General features: G+C 36.4%; 1 protein-coding gene across 3 annotated transcripts; it reads left to right on the forward strand.

Annotated features, from left to right (window-relative positions):
* Positions 1-547: 547 nt before the first annotated feature.
* EMB2738 (GTP-binding family protein) lies at positions 548-20,218 on the forward strand. Of its 3 annotated transcripts, none has more exons than XM_010259016.3 (12): positions 548-1,064; positions 1,856-1,917; positions 3,186-3,269; positions 3,403-3,696; positions 5,040-5,179; positions 7,000-7,087; positions 8,194-8,376; positions 10,318-10,479; positions 13,341-13,534; positions 17,359-17,509; positions 18,971-19,136; positions 19,735-20,218. In XM_010259016.3, the coding sequence occupies exons 1-12, from the start codon at positions 641-643 to the stop codon at positions 19,815-19,817; spliced, it is 2,031 nt and encodes a 676-aa protein (XP_010257318.1). In that variant the 5' UTR covers positions 548-640; the 3' UTR covers positions 19,818-20,218. The 3 variants fall into 3 exon arrangements, with proteins under 3 accessions (XP_010257318.1, XP_010257317.1, XP_010257319.1); XM_010259015.3 differs by having other exon boundaries at positions 549-1,064; positions 1,853-1,917; XM_010259017.3 differs by having other exon boundaries at positions 550-1,064; positions 1,853-1,917; positions 19,747-20,218.
* The last annotated feature ends 1,474 nt before the right edge of the window (positions 20,219-21,692 follow it).

Genomic DNA, 21,692 nt, shown 5'->3' on the forward strand with positions numbered 1-21,692 from the left:
TGGCAATGGATTATGCTCACAAGTAATTAGAAGGTCCATCATGTCTGGTGCATCACTGCTGCATCATGCAACAAAATTGACTGCACATAATGATAATTGGTAAATACAACTTATTAAATATAAAATCACACTTCATGGAACCTTTACTAAGGCTTTGTTTGGATCCATTTTAAAACGTCATCAATATAAAAATACATTAATGACATTTATATAAAAATGCATTAATGACATTTTACTGTAAAGTTTTATATGGATAAAATTAATATAGTATTCACATTGATTATGTATGCTGTAAGTCATCATTCAAACTAAACCGGAGTGAAGTTTTATGTCGACAGTGTTCACACCAACCTTACAGCACGCTGCAGCCGTGCATTGGGAACATCTCACGTGAATGATGACTTACAAGTACGGAGATATTCCAGATGTACATCTGCAAGTGCTGTGAGATTGGTCTAAGGATCTTCAAGTGCTGTGAGATTGGTCTGAGGAGCGCGAGTAGCAAATCCGGATTCGGGTGCACGCTTTTAAATGGATCCCTATGGGAGGTATGCGCACCTTCATAATTCCCCGCCTTTGAGAGCCCGGGAGAGGATAAAATTGCAAAACCACCATCCTCTCGTTGCTAAGAAGGCTCAACATGTCAGTCCGCGAGCTCTGTACATTTTCTTCTCTGTGTGAAAGATTTTCCTTCACTTCTACCACTTCTAGGGTCTCAAAAATCTCTACGACCTCTTTTTCTCCTCAATTTCCATACAGAAATTCAAATTCGAATTTATTACCATTTTTCTATCTTAATTCTTCATCCAATCTCTCCTGCGTCGAAAAATCTAACCTGAAGCTATGCCGGAATCGTCCAAAGAGAGTTTTCCGGTCATGTGAACGTGAATTTCTTGCCCAAAGGGAAGAAGAGGAGGAGGAAGAAGTGGGAGACTCTGATGGTGTTTTTGATGAGGAAACAGATTATGCTGTTACTGATTCCTTTGATATTGAAGAATTCGAAAAGGAGGCAAAAGATGCTGTTAGAGAGTATGCATTCTCTCTATCGAGTGAGCTAACAATTGGTATTTTAACTTTGACGCACTAAGCAAATTATGTTTTTCATATTTTTGGTATTTTCATCTCATTAGATAATTCGCTTGTTTACGTGCTAAAATTTATAGTTCTTTATATATATTTCCTCTGCTTTACTTTGTGTCGTCATCAACACCATCCGAGCAAATTATTCTTTACTTCGTATAGGCTGACATTGACATACTGAGGTTTTTTATTTTTTATTTTTATTTATTTATTTATTCTTTGTACACCTTCAGTTGGAAATGCTTTTCCCTCGAATTTTGGTAAGGCTCAGTTTGGAAGGAATACAAATACAAATTTGTAGAGTGCAAAACCTTGTATTTTGTATGTATTTGCACTGTACATATTTGTATTTGTACTCCTTCCAAACTGAGCCTAAGGAAAAAGAAAAGCATCTGACACAAACGGAGCTAATGGTTACTTATGTCACCAATTGATATCCACGTTTATGCAATTGTTTCATGCTCAAGTTTAATATCTCTGTGTTTTGGTGCCTCATAAATTGAAGCATGTGAATTTCCATAGTTACATGCGAATGAAATGTTATATATTGTTTTAAGAAAAATGCAAGTAACTGTTTCGTTGCTTCTTGCTTGGTTTGTTATTTTTTGTTGTCCATCTTTTTGGTTACAACAAGGGAAAGAAAGAAAATAATTACAAGAGACGAGTTTTTGTCCTTTTTTTTTTATATTGTCAACTTGAGACGTGAATTTTAACCTGTTTATATTGATCCAAAAAAAAAAAAATTAACCTGTTTATGTTCTGATTCTTTTAGAAGATGTGACAAATGGTCAAAAGCAAAGTGGCAAGAAAAGGAGGCCGAAAAGTTCCAGTAAAAATGTTAGTAAGCATTTATTTCCTGCCTTCCTGGAAAATGTTCATCCATTGGTTTTCTCTAACAAATATGTTTTTATAACACGTTAGTAAGTTTCATATTGCTACTATTTTGATTGCTATAGACAATAGTATTCGGTGATAAAGGGAGTGAAGCCAAAATCTTGATCTAGATGAGATGACCAATTGAGTATACTGCAGAAAAGAGAACTCTAAACACACCAATTAAGTTAACTGCCTGGTCTGTAACCAACTATTCACATCAAGAATCTTAGATACATGAACATTGAGTGAACTGTTTGGTAGTCCTAGGAATAACAAGGTAAGACAGTGCTTGAGAACTCTGGTACCAAGTTGCAAGTGTCTTTGATGATTTTTGACGATTTAATGAAAAAGAGAAAGGAGAAGATAGGAGAAAAGAGTTGAATGTTGAAGGTGGAAAAATTGCATGTAACCATTTTATACTAATGGAATTACAAGTTAGCCCCTTCATTAAAAAAAAAAAAAACAAAAAAGATTAAAATCCCTTCCACACAATGCTATAGGATATCAACAGGAAGTATTGTTACTAGAGAAATGGAGGGTTTCCAAGTTAAATAAACTATACTAACTCTAGGTTTGAAGAGAACCTGGTTGCAACTACAATTGTGTTAATGAGTGTGATATTGTTACATCCCCACCCCAAAAAGAAAAAGCAGATAAACATGGATGTGCATAAATGAGGATTGCTACTCTTCCAGTTTGAAAATTTTTTTCTTTTAAATTTTGCTCCTCTCTCAGCATCTTCTCAGTAGATGACACATGATGGTTGCAATTGAATCAGATTGGTCATGATATAATCATATATATATATATATATGCTGAAATGCCAAATAACCTTGGGATTGAGAGCTTGAAAATTTAAGAGTTCATGAGGGAACCTAGGAGTAGCTCCAATAGGTGATAAAATGAGGGAAAGTAGACTAGATGGTTTTGGACCATCCAGAGAAGACCATCTATGAAACCAGTAAGGAGTGATCTATTGCTAATTAAGTTGGATAGAAAAGCTAGGGGCAGGCAGATCAAAAAGGACATGGGTTGAAGTAGTGAGAAATTATCAAATGATGATTATCTTAGATATTAGACTCCTTACATGGTATGTTATTTAATTGGTTATCTCTTATTTGCATAATATTTGGTAGTCACTTTGGTACTTAAAAAGAATCCCATTATTATTTGGGAGTAGCATAACTTTGATGCCTATGATTCACAGACCTTCTATGTTCTACCTGCAGATCCCTGATCATCTTCTTCCAAGGGTCACCATTGTTGGAAGGCCAAATGTTGGAAAATCAGCATTATTTAATCGTCTTGTGGGGGTATTTTCTATTTTCATCAATTTTATTTCTTAATTTTGTCTATCCGTATACCTTTTAATAGTTGAATAGGAATTTAACTTTTATTTTTAACTTTATTAGTTTGAGAGTTAAAGTTACTATGAAATGCTTGTAGGGTAATAAAGCAATAGTAGTGGATGAACCTGGTGTTACTAGAGACCGCTTGTATGGCAGATCATTTTGGGGAGACCATGAATTCATGGTAGTAGATACTGGAGGTGTTCTCACTGTTTCAAAATCACAGGCTAATGTAATGGATGAATTGGCTATTACAAAAACCATTGGTATGGATGAAATTCCACTTGCCTCTAGGGAGGCCGCTGTTGCTAGGATGCCCTCAATGATTGAAAGACAGGCTACTGCAGCTGTTGAAGAAGCATCAGTTATAATATTTCTTGTTGATGGCCAGGTATTGTCAAACTATTATATCGTTTCCTTGATAATTTATAGCAAGCTGCTTTTCTGTACTTCTGTTTCTTTCCCTTTTGATAAAATGGTCTTGCATAAACAAGACCTATCTATGATACTTGTGTAAAGTGAATAAATCACCTCATTGGAACTTCTAAAGGATGTGGAAAAGAAATGTCCAAAATCATGGAAAATATATGAAAATAATGAAACAGAAGATATGCAAATCTCAAGTACTGTCCTCCTTGAATTCTAAGTAATGGCACAATGAAGGGGAAGAAAATCCATCTACCTCAAAAGGCCTATAACATAAGATTTGAGGTTCTGAAGGCCCCATGAAGAAGCTTGTGACTCAAAATAGTTTAGTATTTCATCTTGGGTTTCTCTAAAAGAGAGCAAAAGAGCTCCCTAAGGAAAGAGATACTCTAGAAATAAAGAAAGATGACACTCTGTCCTCGGCAGATTTCCACATGATGCATCTGTTACAAAGTTGCATTCTCCTATTATTTAGATGATCAATAGTGGACCTGTTAAGAAAAAGCAGCCTAATGAATGCCTTAATAGAAGAGAAATATACCATCCCTGAATGTCACCCAAGTCAATTGCATCAATTGCCTCTCTTTCAGGAGCAATGTAAAAATGTCTAACTGAAAATTTTTCTTTGGACTTTCCTCCTTCCAAAACTCTCAATATCTTTCATCCAGAATAGTTAACACATCCTCAAGTCTTTACTCAATTATGGTCCCTGCTATCTGGGATCTTGGGAGGAGTCCGGATCTGCTGACCACAAGACCCTATAGTTGCACATTGGGAACATCTCTTGGACTTTATGGTGTTATTCATGGGAAGATGTTCCTGGTGTGCAGCTGTAGTATCTTGTAGCCAGGATGGCCAGCGTTTTGTGGTTAGCAGATCCAAACTATCTTGGGAGGGTTTAACTGGATAATGACCTAATATCTTGTATTTTTGCAAAAAATGGCTGCTCTCAGGCATAATAAACTTGCACTCTTACACTTGTTGGCCACAGATTTTATCATTAAACCAAGTAATGACCCCTACTAAACGTTTTCAGTAATCCTAGTTAAACATGCAAATGTAAAGTGCCAACAAATCCTGGACATTGGATAGTTAATTATTTGAGTTCATGTTAGACTATAGCAAGAGTTGTTTATAGTTTTGGCCAACCATTTCCTGGATGTTATGATCTGAAACTTTGGTGTTTGTAAAGAACAATAATCTCTTTCTCTCTAAATCTGTTTATTAGTTTGTTTGGTTCTTGATTTCATGATTGGTCTAATAAATTTCATTCAATGCTACAAAGATGATATAATGAATCCTGAACAGGCAGGTCTAACAGCAGCTGACATGGAAATAGCAGACTGGCTCCGTAAGAACTATTCAAACAAAAGTATTATTCTTGCTGTGAACAAATGTGAATCTCCACGCAAAGGAATCATGCAGGCATCTGAATTTTGGTCATTGGGGTTAGATATTTCTTCCATGTCTCTTGTCATGTTTTCAGTTCAATAAGCATTAGTGAAGTCATGATGCAATTGATTTCTGTCCCCATCCTCCCAACAAGACTATCATTGGCATATATTGAACTTGGAAATCTGAACACCCATCTAAATGAGAGGGGCTCATTTTGGCAGTCAGAGATCATACATCTTTCATATGACAACTGAGCCTCCAAGATCATCTGAATCTCTCATGCATCCTATCAACAACAATCTGGATATATCCTTTAACGAGGACCCTTGTAGCCCATAGAGAATGACTTTTGCGGTGCCTATAGGAGTAGATCTGCCATCACTGAGTCCCCTGACCCCGTGGGCTATGACCCCAAATAAATAAAGAATTTTCTTTTATCAGTAAAAAGAGAGTTCATTTATATATATAAAAAAGAGGAAGTTTAACGGAATATCATAGAAATGAAGGAAGAAAATACAAGTCATACTAGAACCAGAACCAACAAGAAAATCTAGGAGTTGGCACCTGGATTTGAAGGAATTGGCATCTTCAAGAGTTAAGTGTCAGAAACAAACAAGTAACAAGTAATAAACTGAAAATAAATCATTCATTTGTTGTCTTAAATAGGAACCTGCTTTTTACACATCTTGTATGGAAAATGCACTAAATGTCTTTGAGATCCATCCAACATTCATTTTCCTAAATGTTAAGAAATTACTTGCAACTAGAAAGACCCTGCAATGTCCTATCTAAATTTTTAGGGCTATCTAAATATTTGCAGAGACATCAAATCTGTAAGGTTTGATTTAAGAGAATATTCTACATATAGGTCCATGTGACTTGGACAACTAGCATGCATGCCATCAAATTGGGCTTGCAGTAATGGGCATAAGCTTGTCATCCTTGCGTTTCACTTGAAGATATCATGAACTTGTACCTCCTCTAAGTCCATGGGCTAGCAGGTATTATGGGCTTGAGTTGGATTGTGGGACCAAAGATGGTTTGTGAGGCCTATTACAAATATTCATCTACTTCAACATTTTAACTCTGCATCAACATTGTTTCTGTACATACTGAATGTTTGAGGTTTGAGTTTTCTTTAGTATCTCCATGGCCTGCTGCCCCGAAGCTTTTTGAACTATTTGCTATACTGGATTAGTCATGAAAAGACTTGTACAATGGGCTGTGACTCAAAAATTTTGTAGGCTTTAGGATGGATCAGTTTCAAAGGGTGTGTGACAGCATCATTTTTTATTCTTCTTTTAGCTTATAAAAGGAGGGTTCATTTGTAAATGTTAAGTTTGTTTTTGTTCCAACATAATTGCCTCTTCCCCAAGGGAAATTTGCCCTCAGTTTAATTACAATAATCATTTATCAAGAAAATACTAAATAATTCTCAAGTTATTATTGTGGATTCAATTTGGTGGATATTACAATGCTAGTGTTGATCATATTTATCTGGTTACACCCAGTGGCATCTAACCCTCTGTGATTGTTTGAATACCAAATTACATGTCAAGCAAAGAGCCTATGGACATCAAACATGCAGTAGTAAAACTGGACAACACGCAGAATGCATCCAATGTGGACATAGTCCATATAGATGGTTGATGCATACAACAATTTGTGGATGCATAACCTTTTATCTTGGCATGTTTTTTTTTCTGCAACTGTTATATAGGGCTTCTTTTTGCTGCATTAACTATTCATTAGTCTCTGAAAATGGCATCTATTGATCTGGTTCCGAGATTGGAAAAATGCAACTTCATATTGCCTATTTTCATAATCTGTGTGGTCCTGATAAAAGTACACACATTTTTTATTGATGAACCAGGTTTTCTCCACTTCCGTTATCTGCTGTATCAGGGACAGGAACCGGAGAACTTCTTGATGTTGTTTGTTCAGAACTGAAAAAAGTTGAGGTATTTGATTCCATAAACACATATTATGATCGTATGATTTATTTATGTATTTATCTTTTTTTTTTTTTTTTTGAGAAGAGGTAGCATGTATATTCATTCAATAATAGCTAAAAAGGGTGGTGGTGGTGTACATGAGTGGATGTACAAACAAGCACAAAAAGAACAAAACACAGCCTAAGGGCCATCCAAATTACTAGTGTGTTTGCACCATACAAAAGATTCTTATTCTATGATTGTTCTGACTGTTATCAGGATTTCACCATTCCTAAATCTGGTACACCAATTGTAACAGTTTTAATCAAGGGGGCATGCTATGGTATCATTGATCCCTTATAGTCCCAATAATGATTTGGGCTACTAGAACCAAATTCCTTATTGTGAAACTACTTGATGCAACATCAGAATCAATTTATCTGCTTCTGATAACATAGGTTAGTATACAAAATAGAGTATTTGCAGCAAGAGAAGTGTTTATTGAACACCCTGTATATGAAAAAAAAAAACTCCAAGTTGGTTAGTATACAAAAATGTACAAATTAATGCCCATATAACTTCAGAAAAGTGATCCATGATTACCCAGAAGGTTCCTGAGAGAAGATCAAGCCATGATTTCAGATGTTGGAAGAGCCAGCCTTCAGACTAGAGACAAGAAGCCTATAACTGTACCCAACCAACTAGCATGACTGTCTAAACCTCAACAAATCCTCTGACCCTTTTACTAAGTCCCCACCTCCATTGTCTACCAATACCCATGGGATCCACACAACAAAATCCCTACTTTAGGGATCACTGGTCAAAAGAACGAAAATTTAGATTTCTTCCATGATAGATCAGAAACCATGACAACTTATGGGAAAAAAATTCTCATATGAGGATGGAGTCCTTCCCTACCAGAGCCACCACTGCTTTTCCTGTTGATAACTTATATTCCTTAACCCATTAGCTACCTTCTCAACATCCTTCAGTAAATACTTCATTCATCACTTACAAGTATCTACCTGCACTGGTAAAGGCACAGACTTTCACTCCTCTTTTGCCTGTTATAACATTAATAATTATGTGCATATCCTTTCATGTTAATGCTAAAGCATCTTTAACCCATGCAGGGCGTAGAAATTCCCAGTGAAGAAGAAAATTATGTTCCTGCTATTGCTATTGTTGGCCGTCCAAATGTTGGTAAAAGTAGCATTTTAAATGCATTACTTGGAGAGGATAGAACGATTGTTAGCCCAATCAGTGGAACTACTCGTGATGCTATTGATACTGAATTTACTGCACCAGATGGTCAGGTTAGCTTGCTACTAAAATATGCCCTGCTGGTTGGAAGTCTTTGTTGATAATTAACTTTACCAGAATTATCCGATGTTGTATGAATGACTTATGTCAACACTGACCTGCTGAAAGCCTCAATATAGCCACACTTCACTTGATTGAAATCAGGATAGCAACAAACTTACATAATCTCTTCTTGTATGCAAGCATGTGAACCAATATGGCATAGAATTATAAGAATTTCGATGTGATATTTCTTAAAACATATCTAGACTCTATTGTTGGTTGATGGTTGATGCAGAAGCAACCTGGTTAGATAAACATGATCCACCATGGTAGCCTGAGAGGAAGGCTAAGGGATTTCATCAGTGAAGAATCAAATCAAAACTGATATATTGAACATTCTTGGGTCTGCCAGCAAGGAATTCTGGGCAAAATTTCATCAAAATCCTAGATGGGGCTTATGGAACTTTAGTAGGTTTCACCCATAGTTTCCATCTTTCCCTGAATTAACTTCAAGTTCATTGAATGGATAATGTCAATTAATGGAATGCATATGTAGTGAGGAAAACTGAAAAATTAATTTAGATATGTTGCACCTGAAGTAAAATGCCAAGGGTAATTTTTTTTCTTTATACCAAGTGCCTCATAATGTCATACATGAAACTAACCTATACTGACCAATGGGAGACCCATACCAAAGACACAATGTTCCATATCTGCAGTGTATGGTGCACTTGTAAGGGGCAAAAGAAAACAAATTTGTATCCCAATGATTGCTCTGCACCTGAAACCATGAAGTGTCAAAACCAAACAACAATCTGTCTCCATCTTACCCAGTGATCATCTGTCATGTGCAGATCCTATACATGCTCAGCTTACCCATATAGAACATGATATGTAACCTGATTTAGCACTGGATACTATGTAAGCATGATAATTTATGGCATAACACTTCTAAAAATATTAGTTATATTTTAACTGATCATACCATGGAAAAATTGTGGTATTTTGGATATCTGATTAAGCTTGACAACATTGCAAGTTTCTAGAAATGACGTTTAGCCTAAAAACTAATTATAAAGGTGCAGTACCACCATATTAAATGGTAAATTCGTACCCACATCTACATAATGGATCCCTATAGAAAAAGAAGTGCATCCCCATTTCATGTATCCATATCTGTATCTGGGCATCTTGGGAGATCACTTCAACTTATTGATATGGTGCACAATTTGTTCTATTCAGCTATGCAATGTATTCCCCATGTTATATAGAGTTATAGACATGATATGAGTTATGGACACAGCATGAACAAGGTGTCAGACATGGAATTTATAATATTGTAGTGTCTAACATGGATGAGGAATCTATTTTGAACTTTTCATGTGACATAGATGGGAAGCTATATTGCATTATCATGTTAAAATCTCTAATATTACCTTTACCTTTGACAACATTTTCTGAGTTCAGATTTCGTCTTTGGATTCCTTTTTGTCAAAGCCTTGAAAATTGGAGTTGCTTTTATGGTCATGAATGTCACATGTGCACAGTAATTTCATGCTCTCATGCTTATTTGAGTCCATCTATTCAAATTTAAGATAAGGGGAGTGATAACCTTGTATATATGAGGTGACGTTTAAGCTTCTAGCAATTTGTAACATTAAACAAATACAAAGTCAAGTATGAAATTTAGTTTCCTTAAATGACAACCAGTTTTTGCTCCGGCATGGGCACAGATACATGCAAATTAGCTCCCTTTAGGTATTTTTCCACTAAAGTATTTATGTTAGATTACTAGAACAAGGAAGGGCATACAGTATCTCACAGTTGTTCCTTATTCTAGTTTCTCAGAATCTTATTAGTCAGTTTACTGGAGCAGGGAAGGGCTTACAGTATATGACAGTTGTTTCTTATTCTAGTTTCTCAGAATCATGATTTGCTAGAAACATTTGCAGAAGTTCCGCCTTATTGATACTGCGGGTATTAGAAGGAGAGCAGCTGTAGCTTCATCAGGCAGCACCACAGAGGCCTTATCTGTGAACAGAGCATTCCGTGCCATTCGACGTTCAGATGTTGTGGCTCTTGTTATTGAGGCCATCGCCTGTATAACAGAACAGGTACTTTGCCCATAATGGCTTGATTATAGAAGCTATGCCTGGATGTAGACTATCTATAATGCTTCTCACCAATAAACATGTATGAAACTTTTTCTTCCTTTGATCGAGTGCAACATATGCTAATATATGAAGGAAAGTTGTCTTTCCCATGCCAATAATTTAATTATTATAAATAATTATTCTAAGGAGCAGATATGACTTGCTGTTGTGTTGAATGCAATGTCTTCAGTTACAAAATCAACCATTTCTTGATCACTTAGTCTTTTCAGCACATGCCTGTGCTCTTGTATCTATTGTGATATAGGAATTACTAATTTCTAGTGTCTCAAAGTTTGTGTGGACCTTAAGATTTACTGTTTCTGCTTCTAGGTATCTTATTTTGACAGGTTTTCTTGTTTGTTTAGTGTTATTGCATAATCTCTGCATACATGACAAATTCTGATAGCTAGCATTTCTACACAAAAGTCAGCTGAAGCTTTATTCTTGAAATAGTTGAAATTTGTAGTTTGTTTCTGTGGAAAAGTTAAAATGCAATGCTTAGCTTACTGACAGTATGATGCATATAACATTAAAGTATAGCTTATGGTGCAACTACTGCATTCCATGTATTCAGTCAATTATCTCCAATACATGGGACCAAATCTTAGATGATGACCCCTCATCCCATCACCTATTGGGACTTACCTTAGATTTCCATGAAATCATTCTCTATTTATTTTGTCCTTCATAGTCTTGCCAAATGTTCAACTTCCGAGCTATCCTGATTCTATGGACCTTGTTAATTGGGTACCCAGCATTCTATTTTATGAAGTGTGACTATTCTTATAGCGACCTTATAAAATTATCCCTTCAGTTCAATTGGTATGTATCAACGATACATCTCCAGAAGTACACCTTTGCATTCATTCAACCCATTCTATTGCCATGGTCAATACCCATCCAGTCTTTTACTTCTCAATAACTAAAATATATATGGAAAATGGTTGTGGTGGTATATCCTTTAGCAAAAGATCTTAATTTCTCCATTATTTATACTCCTGTGTTTACCCATAAACCATACATGACATACCTCCTTGTCTATCTACCCTAGTTAACTAAACATAACTAGTGCAAAATGTAGACTCCAAATATATAGACATGTACACAAAAATAAGATGTTTACCAAAAAAAAAAGGATCACAAAAATAACAAAGAGAGGAACTACTTACCATTTGCTAGGAGGTAATTCATCTTAAAATCAATCCTTAAGAAGCCCTCCAAAGAAGATAACTGAACTGCCCCCTTTCTCCTTATAGATGCATCCTTTGTAAGCAAGCCTATTAAACCATTTATCATTTGCTATTCTCCTGCTCCTTTGTTAATAGAATTTGGGAGCATTTTTCCCTATCTTTGTGGTGTAAGGTGGCTCTGTTAGCTCAGATTAATAGCTTCTTTAGGCTATAATTTTTTTATTTTATCCTAAAAGATGAGGTAAGATCATGATGATGTCTTAGAGCTGCAGTTCTTTTATGGTCAGTGTCAGAAGAAAGAAATGCTCAAATATTTGATGAGTTGTCCCATGGAAAGACACTGGGACTGAAAACATTATAGTAAGAGCAGCATATTGGCTAAAAATAGTAGAAGAATTCCACATTTTTTGGTACAGATGGCATAATTCAGAGATGGAATATGGTGCCCCCTTCTTCATCCAGAAGAGTGATGTCTATTCTTGGTCTCCCACTCTCCCCCTCAATTTATTCACATCAAGCTTAATTTTGATAGCTACAGATTGGGAAATCCTAGGAAGATCAGGCACGGGGGTGGAGCCAAGGGTGGCGGAGGGGAGCCATGCCCCCCCTATGCCTTCAAAATTCCCATAAAACCCATTTAAATTCCACTTATATTTTGACCCCTTACCCGTGTTTCCTAGCTTTTGCCCCCCCCCCCCCCAATCCATGTTATTTAGGTTTTGGCCCCCCTCAAGAAAAAATTCTAGCTCCGCCCCTGATCAGGCATAAGAGGGGCTTTTAGGAGACCTTTCAAAAAAATAGTAAAACAAAAAAAAGAAGGGCTTGGCTTTAGGAATCAAGATGGTGAAATCTTTCTAATATACTCAGGTGTCAGGTCCTATTGCCCTATTGGCAATGGAAATTCAATTCAGTCTGAGTTGTTCTCTTTATTTAAAGGATTGGGCTGTCTGTTTCCATCGGCTATGAGAGACTAGAGGTTGAAGGAGATTTCAAAGAGGTAATTGGGTGGATAGGGAGGTCTTGTGAGATACCATATTAGAGAAGCTAAAGCCATTTGCAACAACCACTATTCCTAAAGTTTAATTTTCAGTTCTCATCAATTGTATTGCATTTAGACATTTTAGGACCATCTGTATCTTCACATATGTTTCTTTTCTCTGCTTATGTTACATTAAAGAAATTATGCTTATTTTTAATTAATCTTATCACCACCTTACAATAGAGGTCAGTTACAGCATCAATCTAAGCAACTGCATAGTTGACAATGATTTCTATTATTCTTAGTGAAAGTTATTTTTTATTGATCAAAAAAAGGTGATTATGACTAAAGACTCATGCTAGAAACAATTTGACCATTGGCAGTTGTGGATACTGAAGTGGTGATCTTGTTAAATGTTGCATTTCTTTGGCTATTTTCCTGACAACTTACTACTTATTTTGTGTGTACATTTGATACTCACTAAAAAAAATATGTTTGTTTGATAATTGCCCCATAAGGTTCTCTTAAGTGTACCATAACATTTAAGTCGTAATAATATGACTAGTCTCATTTTTTTTTTCAGATTACATATCATTGATTTTTTATCTCCTAATTCAATGTAATGGAGTTTCTTATTTATCTTTATGCCCTAGGATTGCAGGATTGCTGAAAGAATTGAGAAAGAAGGGAAGGGATGCGTGATTGTTGTAAACAAATGGGATACAATTCCAAACAAAGACCAGAAGACTGCAACATACTATGAGCAAGATGTTAGGGAGAAGCTCCGCATTCTTGATTGGGCACCAATTGTTTATTCAACTGCAACAACTGGAAACAGTGTTGAAAAGTATGTATGTTGATGCTATATTTCTTCTGAATGTTCTTTTACAGTTTAAATTGCTGTTTTACTGAGTTCTCTCTCTCTCTCTCTCTCTCTGAAAAAGGTAAGGTAATTTTATTAGATTTGGAATAAAAGTACAAGAGGATCCCCCATAGAAATTGTCATCTCAAATAAGCCATTGCACAATTGAGAAAGCTGTCCAACATTTCAGTGAATGTTTTTTGTTTTTCCTTGGAGGGTAGAGAGAAATGGAGAAACTGCTTGATGTTTTTATTTTTAATGAAAATTAAAGTTACTGATAAAAAAGAACTGAAGAAATTCTGCTGTCTACTAAAACCCAGTTGAATCTAAGTATACAATGGGTGGGAAGGGAGGCAAATGCATTGGCTGATGTGTTAGCAAAGCAAGGGGTAATTAGGGATCAGTTGTATTGGGCGCAATTGTAATTACAGTGCTAACTTTGAATTAATAGGGAGGCTGCATCTCATGCCTCCTTTTGGGATGCTTGTAACAGTGCCTATCAATATTGTTTTCAATGAAATGTAATGATCTTTTTACTTATGAAAAAAGAAAACCCAGCCGATATTCTGTTAAGCATCAGCATTTCTTATAGCTGCATCAAGTTTCTATTTGCCTTCATTCGGTAGGTATGCAACAGAGTTTCTTTTCCTTGTAGTAATAGAATTTATTTGGGTAACAGAAATATTTTATTAATGGCAGATAGAGGAGAAGATAAATACTCCCATTCCCTGAGGTGGGCTGAAGGAGCAAAAGGGCCTGCACAACACTAGAGCAGAAAATCCAAAATATAGATGAAAACTATCCAGGATGGAATGTACAATGCGTCTCACTCTATACCTATCTCCTTTCTAGGCAAACTATTCATTTGGACCTCAAAAATAATTGAAAATAGATTACTCTGGACACAAAGACTCCTACCTTGTTGATGAGATGTCTTTAAACTTTAAACTCCAACTATCATTAGTCACATAGCCCACATCAAATCACAAACTGAAAGTCGCCTCCACCACAACCTGTTCAAAGCCTAGATATCAGTCCAAGGCTCTGGGATGAAGTCATAATCTCTGCACTATTGTTAGTGCTGGGATTAAAATAAACCAGTACAATCTCTCCACTATGGTGGAGGAGTAGCCACCCAAGAAACCTTATTCTGAAGTGAATCTAAGTATAGAGAATGCTCCCTTGTAAAATATGTTTGTGGGTGACAAATCCAAAAGCCCATCCATTATCCACCCAAAAAAGAACAGAATAATCCAATTCCTAAGATAGAACACCACCGCATTGTCATCAAGAAAATCCAGTTTAAGTTTGGAATGCAGTTTTAAAGCCTTTTATCAGAAATAGCCCCATCCTACAGCATGATTTCCTTACAGAACCTACAATCTTGGACTTACAGTTGAATCCTTTTTTTTTTTCATTCTCAATAACTCTCTTAACCAAGCACAGATTGCATACAACACACTGGCGGATTTCTCTAGTGAGCATATGAACATACTGACTCGCCTTCTTTTTGTCTTTTCATCAAACCAACCTCCTAGGTCCAGATAGTGAGGAAGTGAGTCAAGCCACAGAGAACTATGAAAGCACCGAACTGAGTGAGGACCCAACAAAAGGGGAAGATGGCGGAGCAGCTAACAAAGTAGAAGAGCTCCAGAGGGATGGAGAAGTAAGCGAGAGCAATGAGAAAGTCACAGACCTTCTGACATTGGAGAATGTTGTCGACGGTCCAGAGAGCCTTCACACAGGAAATAGGTTCAAATCACAGAGAAGGAGAGAGATGAGGGGAAAGAGTTCAAGAGAGAGGGAGGAAGGGGAAAAAGAGGGAGAGAGATATTGAGAGAGTAGGAAGAAAGACGGAGAAGGAAGAGAGATAGCAAAGGGGAAAGATGGACAAGTGTGAGTCATGCAAAGAAAAAGACAAATAAATATGAAACGTGTCCTCCCATGCAATAAATGTAAATCTACAGTAATGTACATATCAAAGGGGAAAGCACCCGTTCGAGAAGCCAAGAGAGTTCGAGAGTTTGGTGGTGAGACACGTTCAAATCACTCGCACGTGAAGGCGTTTATCTACTCGCACGAGCAAGGCTTGTTGCTTTCTTTCAAGTTTCAACACTAAACCTGAACTACCACATTCGGAATGATTTCAAGAAACCAGGCAAAATGTTATATATATATGAAGCACCATTATACCTTTATGCACTCTCCTTGAATCGTTACTACTGGTTTCAGAAATATCCCATTACCACCGTCACTAACACCCCCTGACTAAAAGATAAAATGTTTTCTTCTTGTTGTCTCTCACACAAATGTGACATGAAGGAATCCTTACCCCATCTCTTTTAGCCTTTTACCAGTTAGTAACTTCTCAAGTTTTACCTTCTCTAGGTACAACCTTTTTCATCAAACTTTTATTATTTGATTCAAGTAATCATTTGGAATTGCATTGTCAAACTTTAACACTTTATACCAAGACAAAAAATGCATCAACCACTTAGCAGGAAAACTTTCTGGTACTATTGACCAGTTCTTGGGCATAGTTTTTCATCATTTATTTTGTCTGGAAGAACAAAGTACTGCAATTCAACAAAATACTTTAAAATCTTCTAGTGAAATGAGAGATTGTTATCTCAGGAGAAATATATGTTGTTTCCAAATTCTAATTTATACATCAAGAAAATAGCATGAGAAATCGAGAAGTTTATGACCATTTACAATCTAATTAATATGAATCTTCACATTCTCTTCCTAACCACATGGAATATATTCCTTCATTTTCCAAAGAAAAAGGTGAGAGAACTCTCTAGAATTTTCCTTCCATGAGAACTTCTTAACAACATAAAATTAAAACAGAAAAAGAAAGAAATATAGAGAATAAAATATGAAGGTATTTTCTGGTGGTCATCTAAGCACTGTCACTTAATAGTTGGTGCTGGAAATGAAAGTTGAGCCAGGTCTCTTGGTAAGATTTCAAGAAGTGAACTTGATGTCCTTGGGTTCTTTTTTATCCTGAAACAATTTAGTTCATTGCAATAAATATTTGATTTTGACTAATTGGTTTTCATAATTTTGAAACTTAAAAGCTAAATATATTTGTCAAACTATATTACCATATTCAACGAGGACATGAATGGGCAAGGTGTAGAATGCAAAATTTACACAAAAAAAAATTTAAGTGTGACAAGATATCCTACCACGACACCATCATGCAGGTATCCAGGTGTTGTAGTTGTCAAATGGCGTTACAGGGTGCTACATATTCTGAGCTACCTCCTGGTCATTTGGTTTTATTAAAGGTGGCATGATTGATTGGATCAGTCAACCTATTTGTTGCTTTCTCCAGGATTGGAAGGCAAAACCCAAAATGTTTAATAACTAGTTAGTTTAGGGTTTGGTGTTTGTTCATGGTGTGCCAGTCTGCCCAAACTTGAGCCAACATGGTCTTGGTTCAACATGTGACTTGCATGTCTCAATCTCTGAATAATATGATTAGGCTGGGTATATTCTGGCCTGAAGCGTCACCTTTGTGTCCCATTAATTGAATTTTTCCCTTCTTACCATACATGTGTGTATTTATTCTTACAATCCTTTGCATGCATTTGACCAAAAGCATAAACAGGCATGAATATATATTTGGCATAATTAAAAATATAAAAATTGGACAGGGAGATACCTTTTTTATCATTATGTCTTGATATGCACAAAATAAAAGACTTACAAGAGGAAACAACCAGCAAAGACCATTTCAATATCTTAAGATTGTAGAGATGCTTTCATGCTTGAGATTGATCTTAGTAATTTGGCTTCAGGATCATTGCTGCTGCTAGTATGGTTGAGAAAGAGAGGTCAAGAAGGTTGGGAACTTCCATACTGAATCAAGTGATACATGAGGCATTGGCTTTTAAATCACCTCCAAGGACCAGAGGTGGCAAGAGAGGACGTGTTTATTATAGCACTCAGGTACTTCCGATATGCATCACTGCAACCTTTCATGTGCTGGTAACAATTTAATGTTGAAGTCCGTTTTTTCATAATTGCATACCTCTGTAGTTAAGACGGCTAGACAACACCAAGGTGTTTTGACCCGGCAAGGAGACTAGATGCCTAGATGACAAAAACTAGGTGTTACCTAGGTGACAAAAATCATAATTAAATATGCACATGTTTTATAATATGTATATAATCATATATAAGTATTGTGGAATTTCATGTTAATTATAAACTATTAAATGACATACTGAATTTGTAATGATGAAACCACAATTTACATTTGATTTTCCGAAATAACGACAAGATTTTAATTTTTAAATAATATACTTCCATAAACAAGGAAAAGAGTCCTAATGTTTAGCTGTACATGTACTGCATTCTTATCAACAGAAATGGGTTACACACTTGTATCAATATATGGAAAGGGGTATAATTAGTTATTTGGCTCCTAGTTGGACACCTAAGCAATCATCACCGAAAACAGTCAGGTGATCACCTGTTCAATTACTAGGCAGTGCTTTAACTACATTACAGTGTACATTTTCCTTTTCAATAATTTCAAGAATATCTTCACATGCTTGCTTGAGAGAATTCAGTAACAAGGGTATTATGATAAGTCAAATTCTAAGAACCATATTATGGATACAGATATATATTGATAAGAAAAAGGTACAAAATATAAATGCATGGATATGTTAAGAAAGTCAGGTTAGAGGTTTTCTTATGTGTAAATTATCTCAAATGTAAGGAATAACTTTTCCAAATTTAAATGACTATATAATATAATGCAGTAATATTTACTTTAGCCATTATCAGGAAGTATAATGTCTATGGATTATACTTTTCCGACATATAACTGGTTACAGATATTAGTTAAATAACTCAAAATTTAGATTGTGCCAGTAAAAGTGTTAGGAAGTGAAGTCAAGAAATAACAACATCATCATCTAGGCCTTATCTCCAGTATATGGGGTCAGCTGCATCAACCCTGTTTTTCCATTCTGTTCTCTTTAATGTCATATCCATTGTTAAATTATGAAATCTTAAATCATTTATTACTGCTTCGACTTTTGTGCTTTTTGGCCTGCCCCTGGCCCTTCTAGTCCCTTCAACTTGCAAAAAAGTCAAGAAATAAAAAAGCCATTATCCAATGCTGATGCCAGCTATCTGGGGTCTTTGGAGGGGTAGACTGGATAAAGACCTAACCTTCAGAATGTTTTGCACAAAGTTGCCACTCCCAGACTTGAACTTGAATTCTCACACTTGTCAGCCCTATATCTTTGCTTAATACCATTTTAAATGCAATTATACTATGGTAGTCATGGTGACTCTTTCAGAACATTTTCCCCCCATATTGCCTTAAGGGGATAAGGGTAAATGTATTGTATTTATATGACATGCATCAAGACCTATCTATATATCTTTTTGCAGGCAGCTATTCGCCCACCCACATTTGTTTTCTTTGTCAATGATGCAAAGCTTTTCTCCGAGACCTACCGGCGTTACATGGAAAAACAACTGCGTTCAGATGCAGGGTTTTCTGGCACACCAATCAGACTTCTATGGCGTAGCAGAAGAAAAACAGAAAAAGATGGAGGTCAGTTGACAAAGACTCTCTTGGCCTAAAGCTTGTCATTGGTTAATTTCTTCTTATTGCTTCATTTTGGTTGAAACATCAAAGATTAATTTCATACATGGATTCATTTCATTTTATTGGAAGAGGAATATGTTTCCTTGGTTTATGGAATAGGTATATCAGTGGAATCATGGAGGTCCCAAATGTGTTTGCTTCCATATGTGAAGCATGGATTTTGAATATAGTTGTTTTGATAGGGGATAGACAACCTATAAAATTTTACATGGGGAAGGGTAGTGGTTCAAAAGGTCTTAACATGGCAAATGAAACCCTCATTCAGGCAACATTTCAGGAGAGTACCAATGATTGGTAAGATACGTCACTAACATGGACTTGGAAGTAACCTGTGGCTAACGCAGATGCAGGGTTCAAAATATTGTAATGTACCAATGCATACTGTATAATACATTTTGGTTTTTGAACCCACTGAAACACTGTTTACAGGTTAGGGGGTGGCACATGCATATCAATAATTTGGTGACCATGTACAGATGTCTATTATTTGATGGATGGTCTGAAATAACAAAGTTAATCTCTCCCTGTGGCTGAAATAAAGTAGATCTTATTGCAGGAAGGACTGCCAATACAAGCATTCAAAGTCCTCAAGCACAGCGAGACAGAAAAATTCTAGCAGCAACATGAACCAATATTGCCACCTTTTCCTCAACTTAGGCTAGGATGTTGATGGATCATGATTCAGAGATTGTATTCTGCCAACAAAGATGCATGAAAGCTCCACCATCAAATGTGTGGCCCAAAGTATGAAAATTCTGATTATTAATTATGGAGGCTTTGTCCCCATTTTTTGTCTTTGTTGTAATTGATATAATTCCAAAGTTTAGTGGAAATTGCAGTTTTGAACTTCAAGCCCTACTGGTAGTGGCTGGCACGAGTTGTAAATATATCAAATGTTTAATTCATAGAGAACTGAGCACCTATTAAAGACAAAGAAGAGACAGGAAGAGGAAGGATACCAAGTTAATTTGGGAAGGTATTTATAGTTGCTATCTTCATTTTAATCCCTATTAGTTATTTATTCTTTATTTTTGAACCAACCCAGCAGATTAAATTACAGAAGAAATGGCGATTATGCTGACACAAATGTGGCATTACCAATCTGGTGGCAGCAGGATTTGATACCAGGTCACTGCTACAACGAGTGAGAGATCCTACCAACTGAGCCACCATCAATTGGTTCAGAGAAGGTAGAGTTAATGCTTGCAATTAGGGATGGGACTATGGGAGTGTGACATTATAGTTAGTTTTTAAGCAGTACAATTGAGTCCATTCAAGCACAGTTAACCAAGTTTGGTAGATTGAGCTTGCAATAGAATATTGGGATTTTTGGACTGCAATCACCTAAGGGTGGACTGAATCATAAAAACCCCTAGAATGTTCCATCTTTCCACCCAGATTTTCCAATCCCCAAAGATATATCCAAATACAGCCCAAGCCCTTTTAAAGATGGTTTTGGAACCCTTTTATTTTTTTGCTTCATGGGGCTACACAATGGGGGTAGCCCATCGCCCTCCCTTAACCCCCAGTGGCAGCGGGATTTGATACCAGGATCAGGATCAGGATCCTACCAACTGAACCACCATCAGTTGGTGAAACCCTAAACAGTAAATTAAACGCCATATTTGTACACTAGTTACTACAAAGTCCAACCTGAGGTCATAATAGCCCAACCGATCCCATTCAATGTTCAGATGGAGTCGGTTTAAGTCAGGTCCGGCCTAGTTGCATCCTAGTAATTTGTATGTGCGAGTTTGGGGCTTTTGGGAAACTAAGCAACGAGTCCGGATACGCTTTGAACAAATGATGTAAACCAATGCTGTGTTGTGTGTATCAGCATGGGCCTTCCTTAAACATGAGACTCCAAGTTCCTACAATCCCAACAGATGAAATACTGATTGCTGAATGCTGATAGGCAGCACAACCTTTGGCTTACAGCGTTTTCCTAAGCAATTGCAAAATATTGGTTATGTTTATGAAGATAGAAGATGATATTATGCTCTCTAGGGTAACAGGTTTGAAAACCTGTTGGCTGTTGCATGATCTTTACACGTCACAGCTGAATGGGATTATAAGGTTGAAAAGGTGAAATACACAGTGCGATATACATGGCTGACATGTACAAAGACTCCAGAGATTGCTAGTCCACATGATTCCTTTGTAGAGAGAGAGAGAGAACTTTTTGTTTTCTTCACACTTCATATAATGGAGGGCACATGAGTTGAATCTTAATGGTGGCTTCGAAGAGTTCGCAAGCCTTGCGTACGTATGGCTAGCATTCAGTTGGACAAAGGGACCACCTCACAACATTTTCCATTTTCACGAGCCTTAATTCACATGTTTTCCTGACATTTTCAACCTGATTCTCGCGATACCCATTAGCTTTATCCTGATATTATCACACATTCATGTGACGAATCAGAGAGAGAGAGAGAGAGAGGCTAAGGCCTAAGGGTAAAACATTTTGCATATTTTTTGGGCTAACTTGAAACGAACATAATA

The sequence above is a fragment of the Nelumbo nucifera genome, chromosome 7, assembly GCF_055504915.1.
Source record: "Nelumbo nucifera cultivar China Antique chromosome 7, China Antique-T2T, whole genome shotgun sequence".
Classification (NCBI taxonomy): domain Eukaryota; kingdom Viridiplantae; phylum Streptophyta; class Magnoliopsida; order Proteales; family Nelumbonaceae; genus Nelumbo; species Nelumbo nucifera.